This window comes from Stegastes partitus, unplaced genomic scaffold, assembly GCF_000690725.1.
Source record: "Stegastes partitus isolate 25-593 unplaced genomic scaffold, Stegastes_partitus-1.0.2 Scaffold219, whole genome shotgun sequence".
Classification (NCBI taxonomy): Eukaryota; Metazoa; Chordata; class Actinopteri; family Pomacentridae; genus Stegastes; species Stegastes partitus.
The window spans coordinates 14,105-24,516 of NW_007577950.1; the positions used below are offsets into that span (position 1 = coordinate 14,105).

Genomic DNA, 10,412 nt, shown 5'->3' on the forward strand with positions numbered 1-10,412 from the left:
TGCAGGACAAATAAAGAACATTTAAATTAACATGACTTTGTTTTCTTGTCAATCTGCCATAACTGTTTCATATTTAAATATTCAGTTATATTTTTATGTCTGTTTTGATGTTTTATTGAATTCCTTACTAACAGCTACATCCTGTTTTTGTGGCACATGTAATAATTGGATTTGAAAAGTTTTGAATGTTAGTTTTCTGCTGTTTTAATGTTTTTTTTTTCACATCCTCACTGTCAGATTTTTTTTTTTTTTAATTGCAAACAACTTTATTTGTCTGTTTTATTTCATGAAATTAACACTAAAAGATTTTACTGTTTACTATTGGATTTTATAGATACATTCTCTTAATATGAAAAACAGAAAAACGTATTTATCTTTTGTTTTTTTTAGTGTATAGAAATACAATAAAAGAAAATAAATCAATACCAACAGTTGTCAATTAGAGTAAATACATTATTAAAAAAGGAATGAAAACTAAAATTAGAAAATTTAATTTAAAAAAAAAAAAATCATAATTTTAGATTTAAGTTGCTCCTGAAACAGATCATACCGACTGAAACTTTACACAATGATTCATGATTAATGATGAATTCCTGCTGGATTAGTGCAGATTTGGCCTTTTTCTTGCTGATTTTCTCTTTGGTTCCTGCAGAACATGTCTCATGTGCATGTTGTTGTTTTTCATCCCCTGCAGCTCTGGATGATGCCGTGTTGGTCCTGCGGTCAGCCGAGGCTAAAAAAATGAGTGAGCGCTCAGCTCTCAGCTTCTTTATCTTCATCTGTGGCTCGGTAACCTGAGGTCAGCAGCATTAACTCAGCAGATCCTATCGGCTGCTCGGGCTCACCTCCACGACCTCCGGCTGCTTTCATCCAAATAACGCCACGGACAAACAGTCTGGGTGATTTAACAGGTTTTAATTATAACTTTTGTACAATAGATTTTACATTTTCACAAGCTAAGAAGTTAATGATGCCGGAAAGCCGAGGGAGTCTGCGTCTTCAAAAAAAGCCAGTTCTGGTATTTTCAAACAGCAGATGAGATGGCGAAGGACAGAAAACTTATTTCCAACTTTAGTTCGGGATTCTTCCGTCAGAGGGAAGCCGGCCCGGTTCTGAAACCACCTCGATAAACTTTGCTCTCAGGGACCCGTGACGATATGAACACTGGGATTCAAATAGAAAATGATCCGACAAACTTTAATCGGTCCCAAAGTTTGTGGTCAAAGAGAAACTGTGAACATTCGTCTTTAACTTTCCGTCCAAACTGCACACATTCAGTCTGTGCTAACTTCAGCCAACTTCTAGCCAAATAAAAAAAAGCCTCCGACGGCGTGTCGTAGAATATATTTCTCTTTAGACGTTTCCTTTTCATGCAATGCGTTTTCGTTCTGGCCCAAACGCTCTTAGAAAAACCTGTGGCAGCTCCATCTCATTCACTTCAACTCATCTAAACCGCAAAAACTAAGTAAAAGATAGAAAAATAAGTGTAAATCTTAGCCCAAAAAAACCGACACTATATTTAAGCGACATCGTAAATGAATCTATGGTACAAAACAATATGGAAATACAGTCGTTTGTTTTTTTTAAACCACAATAGGAGAGTTACATTGATATCCTCTGTCTCAGATGCAATAATATTCCATAATCATGTACATACTCGGAGAAATATACATTTAAGTTGTTATAAAAAACAATATTCTGCCTTATTCAATGTACTCTATGTTGTATCTGAATGTCAAAATAGCTCACAATGCTCTGAAATAGAATATCATCAGACATTTATTTGTCCAATTCATAGTTTCAGCCAAGTACATACAGTGCATATACCATGTTTATGCTCGGTAAATAACATTTAAGTTCTACTATACATTAGTTGTGTTTTGAGAAGCTACATAAACCCAAGCAGCGAGTCGTGAACGCTCCCGTCCAAACGCGGCTAAAAGGAATTTGCCGAACATGCCGCGGCGATGTATGTAAACGTGGTGATGGCGAGCCGGCCGCGGGGGGAAGTCTGTCAGAATGAAAGGCTGGATTTGCCGTGAGGGGGAGGATCGGCGTGAAGCCAGATGCCTCCGTGTGCAAAGCTGATGGAAACAGATGCTCCTCCACCTCCGAGAGCGCCATGGCGACGCCGCGGTTCTGGTTTTGTTGATTTTTTAACATTTTATTTTCCCAGCAGTCCTCTGGAGCAGACGTACAAAACGCTTTAATGGCTTCCACATAAACTAAATAAAACAGAGAAAAAGCAAGAAGCAAGCTGACCGTTTGCTAAACTCCCGCCCCGAGCAGTTCAAGCGCAGCAGGTCTGGAGTCTGGAGGAGAGGCGAGGTAGCGTCAGAACCGAGCAGAAGGTTGGACGGCTGGCGTCAGTTTTGTCTTTACAATTGGAAAAATATAAAGAAAGTATAAGCTGCTGAAGTCAGGCCTTCATTTTGGGGTTGCCAGTTCAGCTCCATGCACCCGATCAGAGCCTTAAGCCTCGATTATCCTCCGCTGTCCACCTCATGTGGACAAACATGGACACACGGATGAGTAGCTGTTGGTATCATCCTACTTGTGAGTCCACTTCCAGTCCAATCTAATCTATTAACGCCTAGTGGGTTCTATCTATGCATTCTGCATGAGTACTGCTGCAGAACATGTTGGTGCTGTGGCGTAGTCGCCCAGCAGTTTTGGGTAAATGTCCGTGGAGGACCCTCGCAGACTTGAAGAACAAACTAAATTTCCGTCACATGGACCCCAGTGGTCCGTTGTGGATCCTCACAGACGAGGAAACTATAGCACTGGTCTTACTTTCTAGTCTGCTTGGACTCGGTAGGTCGTATCTAAGTCCTGCATGCATTAACACACTGGTCCTTGCAGCACAGTCGCTGTGCGGACCGTCCAATCAGACACAAGTTTTGGATCAATGTTTACGTCCTGCAGAGCCCAGTGGACCCTCATGGACTCACAGAGTATAACTCTGGTCTTGGACTACTTTCTAGTCCTCTTGGAGTCCATTAGAGCTTCTATACTTGACTATACACACATTGTCCTTGTAGGATGGCTGCTCTGCACACCGTTGGGTTGGTTTGCACAACATCACGTCATGGATGTATCCATAGCAACGCCGTCCTGCTCTTTGTTGAATTTGAGGTTCTTTGCCTAAAATGCATTTACCAAACTCATTAGTGTTTCCTGTCTGGGAGTAAGAAAGGATCTGAGAGGGTTCGAGGAAGTCTTGTCTTCTGCTATGACGCCACAACAGCCGCATGCATGGTTGGAATACGTAGCGCTACGGCGCATGAATGGATCAGAACCCTCCCATTAAACCAGACAGGAGAACAGTATCAGTAGCTGCACATCTGAGGCGTCTGCAGCTGCTGATCTACGCATCTGGAGTATAATGAAGGCTTCAGTCCTCACCCGTTAGAATCATTCCTCTTTCCTCACATGTGTCTTGTCAATGGCGTTATTTAAACCAAATAACTGTCATTTTACAGTTTTCTTGGCGCCACCCTACAGGACAACAACACCGGCCGTTTATCTCCACGGCTTCCTGTTGGCCTCCCGTCCACAGCACAGGATGGAGCAGAGCTGCTATCGTAGCGGCATGCTAGCATGTTCAAAACATACGGGTGAAAGCTCACATTGTAGCTGACAAAACTGAGCACCGCCTGCCTGAAATCCAATTATTCGTCACGGCAACCTGTACACGCGATGCTAGAATACAAAACCCGACAGCTGTTTAGCGAGCGGTCAGTTTAAACGACGCCCTTCCTCCGCACGAAGCTCCGACGTTTCACAACTGAGGCGATAAACGTGGTTTCCGTCTTGTTTTTGTGGGCTCAACGCAGCAAAGTACATAAAAAACAAAAAACAAGCTCATCCGGGTGAAAGCTCAGCAGCTTCTCCGTCACCTCGTCCAGAAGAGAAACACCAAAACGTGGCCGGGACAATTACGAGTATGTACAATCACTAATGAGCAGCAGTTCGTTAGGCGGGCCGAGGTGGAGGGAAAGTCTGCCGCTGTGTGTGTTCGTCTGAATGTGTGCACATGTGCAGTACGTGTTTGTGGGACTTTGCTCGTGTGCTTTTGCCAGCGGCGGCGGCGTGTGTTCAGTACGAGCTACAGTGAGGACAGTTTGGGCACAGACGATGTTTCTGGCTGACGTTTGAAGTTGTCGGCGTTTGTCCTGAAAGGAAACGAGACGGGGTGGACCTCTCACTCAGCTCACGAGAATGTAAAACACCAGATCACGTCATCATCAAACCACACACACCACAGAGGAGACGGAAAAACACCTAGAAGGCTGCCCGAGTGACAGGATGTAGCAGTTACTGAACAGACTGTGACTTTTAAGCGAAAGATCCCACCGATAGCCTCAACACACAGACAGACGTGGGTGGAAACTGATTGGACGACTCTGAAAACTGATGCTAATTTACATTGCGCTTCCAAGAGCCACCAGCTGTGGTTTATTGGAATGTAGTCCTAGAGGATTTTCTCATTTCTGCCCAAGTGAGCAGAATAAATAGAAGCTGTAAATCCCTTTACTTTATTTTTATTTTTTTTTCAACTAACCCAACGTGAACGCACAGCCAGAACTGAGTTAACATGTATAGTAGATCACCGTTTTAGTAGCACACAGCTGCGATGCTAAAAAACCAAAACAAAACGAAGACGATAAAACAACAAAGCTTCTCCAAAATCCATAAAAAAATCGAAGTAGGAATCAAAAGAGAGAGAATCCAGGGAGGAAATGAAAGTACAACAGGTATTACTGAAAAGAAAAGGATATAATTTCTTGTTTTGCTTTTTCTTTTATACAAATGTGTGTTTGTCAGTCCGTTGTAGTTTGTTGCTGCGAAGCGGCTACAAGTCCCCCGGCAGGCTGCAGTACCACAGCCAGAGCAGCGGGGGCAGCAGCGAGGCCAGGCCCGCGGGCCGTCTGGAGGCCGCTCCGTTTCTCAGGATGGCGTTGGACGTACTGGGACCGTCTATCTGAGGGTCCTGAGGGACGGAGACGGATAAAACAGACACAGATCAGTGTGGTTAGAAAAAGAGTGACGACATGTTGGGCTTCATGAGACTCATTGAGTTTGTTTTTTAACCCAGATTCCTTCATGAGCCACAAGTAGACAACTGAACATAGTTTACTTGCAACTAATAATGCTCATAAATTAAGAAATAAAAAGGGAATTTCTTTTAGACATTTATCCTTTCAGTATTATGCTAACATACTCAGGCTACATGCTAGCACCCTCCAATACAAGAAAAAAATCCACGTCTACGTGATAATGTCTGCATTCTGTTTGTGACAAACATTATTTATTCAGCATCACTACGGTGCAGAGTTAGCATGTTGCACTTTATGTAGACATAAAATAGGGAACATACCGACTTTTTTTTTGCAGGTTTTGTCTTTATTATTAAACTAGTCTTATTGCCAAAATCAGCTACAAAACTATTCTGCCACCAAATCATAATGAACAAAAATATGAATTCAGCATGCGATAATGGATTAAATTCTATCCATTTTTATGGTCCAACACACATCTCTACAACAGAATCACGAGTAAGCCCAGGATTCTGGAGAAGACGACGAGCAGATGGAGAGTTGGGTTGTAGAGTCAGTAACGAGCGCCTTATCATTAGCATGGCGTGGTGCCGCTAATCAGTTAGCTAATGAGGTTTCTGTAGGAGGCTGCTGGTGGAACGTCGTCCTGCTCCACCTGAAGCGCTCGGTCAAGTCAGTGGACATTTGAAGAGACCGGATCCATCGAGAGCTATCTGATGTTATTTCCAGCTGTAGTGTCGTGATGTTTGAATAAAGTTTCATTTTAAAGTGTAATCTAAGGTCAAGGTAGAGTCTAGTTAGACCTTCTTAATCCCTGACCTGGGATGAACTCTAAACTTGTCAACTCAGAAACATTTGGTGTCTAAATTTAACCCTTTTCTATTCAGAACATCATTTAGGTCAGAAAGTGAGATCCTCTGCATGCTGGGTTGAACTTCTGTGCAGCAGCTCGACTCGTTACTATCCAGCAGTGATGTTGTCTGAAGCACAAATCAAAGGACGGCTTTCCTGAAATCAAACAGGGAGTGTTGTGGCCCTGTGACACCAACAGCATCATACCTGATACATGACTGTTTGAGACCTCGACATCATCAGTGTGACATTTTGTTTCCTGAACAATCTGATCAATCTATACAATCAGACACAGTCAGTGTTCAGATGATCCACCACGGATCAGTGATTCATGGACCTAAAAACTCTGGATAGCAACAATTTTACAAATTAAAATTCAGATATAAAAACTGATGTTTAATTATTATTATTTTTAATCATCAGAAGGTTCGATAAACATTCCATTTTCAAAAAAAAAAAAAGATTTTCCTGGCAGTTACTTCCCACAGGGCTAGACATGATGCTAAACTTTATGAGCTGCTCTTATGCACGTTTTCCTGCTACAGAAAAATACTTTTTCCTTTTTTTTTTTTGCCTCTCGTTCACACAAACACTCAAAAACCGATGCGAGGTTCTCGTCCAAGTACTTTCCAGCATGTGGACGGGAGAAGCGTCCAAACCTGCGATTAGTGGAAAACTCTCTCTGCCACCTGAGCCTCAGTCTGATCAAAGTCACCGGTACCGGTACCGAGCTCCAGACCGGCCGACGGTGAAACTCACTGCGTGCTAGAATCTGATCTCACAGCGTTCAGGGCGGCTAGCGTTGGTCAGATTAGCTTCACTGGCTAACGTGTGCTCAGAGACGCCCGGTCTGCAGCTCCAGATTGGGACATGAGACGCTTTCATGAATCAGCAGCGGCAGCCTCTGGATCTGCTCCACGGCAGATTCTGGGATGTGTCTCAGGACAGCTTGATAAATGATGATCAACGTAAACAACAACAACAACAACACAAAACGCTGCCAAGCTCTTCAAGCGAAGGCACTTTCCTTCAGGTGCTTTTATGCAGGCGGCACACGTCGCACAGAGCAGTTTGATTTCACTGAACCCCGGCGGTTTGCACTTTACGATGTGACACCCGACGTTCGGCTGTTTAATTTCACCGATAAGAAAAAATTAAATATATTCATCTAGTATGACACAGCAAACATCAAAAGGTTGTGTTTAGAGCTAAAATACCACAGTGGGGAGATGAAAAGTACGTCTGTGTGTGTGTGTGTGTGTGTGGATTTGCATGTGCCGCCACGTGTCAGGATGCGTACGTGGAGCTTTACCGCCGATCTCCGGCTGGCTAATAAAGCTGCAAGCTAACGGCCGGGTCATCTCCCCCAGACCTGCCCTGCCTCTATGAAATGTCAGTCCAGTGCATAACAGTGCCTTATTATTGTACAATGACATTTACAGTGAACTTTAAAAGCCACCAGATAAGCAACGATCCCATTTCAGGCTCAAAGGAACTACAAAGAACGGGAGTTTACAAAGAAGGCAGGAGGGATTGGCGTGGCAATCGCTGGCAGGGGGAGGTCGCCGACTTCCAACAGCGAGGTCGGATTAGAGTTTGTGATGACTTGATAACTCCAGCAATTGCCTTGTGGTCTCAAACCAAATTGTTTTCGGGGATAAAACGGCCAAACGGTTTGAGATCTCATCTCTCAGCACAAGTTCTGTGAAACTTTTACTGGCTGTGATTCTGTTTTTTTCAAATAAAGACAAATCTTTGATACCACTTTTGACTTCAAACTCCAAATACATCATAAAATACCTCAATAATCAGCTTCCAGAGACTTGAAACAGGCTTCAGATGGACTCTAGTTGTTTTTGCACTTTCATTTTCTGCAAAAATACGCCTCAAGACTGTGTTAATGTCCAGATTTGGCTGCCGTACGAACACCATTTTCAGTGTGAGACGACTGCAACAAAGAGCTAAAAAGGTGTTCAAAGTTTTCCCTGAGTCCCGATTACTATAAACCTTTTAGGTAACAGTAAAAAGAAACAGCTGCCAACGTAAAATGGTGAATTACAGTCTTTGACACTTTAAAACTGTCGTTTTTATTGAATATCTTCAAGTGTCTCTGTCTCACTTCAGTCACGTAGTTTTTCTGAATGTCCAGACGATTAGATTAGATTAGATTAGATTAGGAGTTATATTCTATTTATACTGAAATTGAAAACGCTTAAGATGCAGTTTTACATGAAGTTACTTTTGTAATGTTGAAAACATTCATACAAAAAAAATGTGCTGTTTGAAACCCTTTTTTTCCCCCTATGTTGACTGTCAACAGGGCTGCAGGTGTCTCAGTGGTTAGCATCGTTAGCGCCTCACAGCTAGAAGGTCGTCGGTTGGCGTCCCGGTGAGGACACCCGGGATCTTCCTGCGTGGAGTCTCCATGTTCTCCCCATGCAGCGTGGGTTCTCTCCGGGTTCTCCGGCTTCCTCCCACAGTCCAGAAACATGCTGAGGTTAATTGGTGATTGTAAATTGTCCGTAGGTGTGAATGTGAGTGTGCTTGGTTGTCTGTCTCTAAGTGTAGCCCTGTGATAGACTGGTTACCTGTCCAGGTGAACCTGCCTTCACCCTGAGTCAGCTGGGATAGACTCCAGCCCCCCCATGACCCTAGTGAGGACTAAGTGGTGTATAGATGATGGATGGATGGATGATTGTCAACATCTGAAGCTAAAAACAACAAACATAAAGATGCCAAAACTGCAGCTCTGCCAAAAGTCTCAACACTGAGTTACCTCCGTATTAAAATGTCCAAATTCACCTCAAAAATAAACCTCCTGGTGCAAAAAACACAACTGTTTTTATATAACTCATCCGTTTAAATTGAATTAAAGTGTAAAATTCTGCATAATTAAGGGTGACAGCGTTAAATGGCTTTAAATAATAGAACAGCCACAAAATTCAGCTCCTCCAGAGTCAGTGTTGTTTTCAGTCACTCCTTCGTTGGCTTTAGGCGCCAACACGACTCGGTTAGTTTGAGGAAAATGGGTTAAAAAACAACCTCGTCACAACATGTGAAGCTTTTTCTGGGTCAGCAGGGCGATGAGTCCAACCCGATCCGATACGTGATTAAGGGTTGTGATTGAAGCGCTAATTGAGAACAAACTTACCACGCAGAGGACGCCGTCCACGCTGGAGTTCGACTTCAACTTCTGAGCCTGCAACAGAAACACACAAAGGGTCACCCAGTGATATTTTTACCACAGCGTGCTCCGACACACTGAAACCAAACCGGTGTCGACAGCGAGAATCAGCACTAATTAATTTGTTTTGATCAACAATCGATGGAACATTCTGCGAAATAGTTAGACAGAAAACGATCAATGCCATTACACAACGCCAGAGCTCCAGTGAACCTCCGATAGCCGTCGCTCTCCGTCCGGACCTTTATGACGGCCCGGCGCTGATCTTTACAGCAGATTGGAAACTAAAGCTAAATTGGAAAAACTACAATAACCTTGGAGAGTTTACCCTGAGAGCCTGTTAAACTTTTAAAGCCTCCGATATTTACACTCAGACGAGGAGGAGGACGAGGAGGAGAAGAAGGAGGCTGAGCACAGGGGGACAGTCAAACCCAGACTCTGATTTCATCTCAGATTTATCATTCAGCAGCCGTCACGCCCTCCAACGCTTTGATTCTCTCTCACACACATACAAACACACTTTCGACGTGGGTAAATGAAGGTTAGAGGCTGTAAATCTCATGCTTTGACTGCTCCGCTGCCTTTCTTTCACCAATATTAACACGAATATTGAAATAGGAGCACGTGTAGTTCTCACACAGAACCAACAGAACCGGCTTTTTGTCCACAATGACGCTTAAAGAAAACAGTTTGTAATGACAGAACCGCTCCGTGGTTGGTTAACATCTGTACAAATCCAACTGCAAAGCAAACCTGAACCGACTAATGTTGGTCTCTGGGGTTGAAGTCATCCTGACCTTAAACCTTCAACGACGCTCAGTCCCTCCGTCTTTAATATTGAATGTTATTTACACAAACCTTCTGCGTTTACTGGATTGTAGACAAACTGGGAAACGACTGAGAAATGACGTCCACAAGGTTGTGCACCGTAAATTCATTCCCAGGGGTTGGACTGTCAGCGCTGAGTTTTACTGTAATGAGTTCAGGTTTTCGGCACAAACAAGGTGAAATGCGGCACGATGGCGTCTAACTGCACCTGGACCAAGTACGATGGTTTATGAAGGGTTTCTGGCCACAGCAGCACAATCATCACTCTGAACCGTCCTGCTCCTCAGATTTAACTCCGTTCCACCTCTTCTCCATAAATACAAATCAAGTTAAAGGGTTTAAGTGACTCAGCACTTATTGTAGATGTTGCTCAGCATATTTATAAAACAGGACTTTTAGGGAGCGTTCCAGGTGTTGCAGGAGCTCTGGGAGCAGAGCATCACTGTAGGAGGAGACGAGCTGATCAAATATAAAACAGGTAGAGTTTT

General features: G+C 43.4%; 1 protein-coding gene across 2 annotated transcripts in view; it reads right to left on the bottom strand.

The window, feature by feature from the left end:
* Nucleotides 1-3,859: 3,859 nt before the first annotated feature.
* Nucleotides 3,860-10,412, bottom strand: part of gfra1a (gdnf family receptor alpha 1a) — a 114,624-nt gene continuing 108,071 nt past the window's right edge. For both annotated transcript variants that reach the window (XM_008281009.1, XM_008281008.1), the window contains 2 exons: nt 9,064-9,111; nt 3,860-4,993 (listed from right to left, as the gene is read on the bottom strand). In XM_008281009.1, coding sequence (XP_008279231.1) covers nt 4,856-4,993; nt 9,064-9,111 — 186 coding nt within the window. In that variant the 3' untranslated portion in view covers nt 3,860-4,855. The remainder of the gene's footprint in view (nt 4,994-9,063; nt 9,112-10,412) is intronic.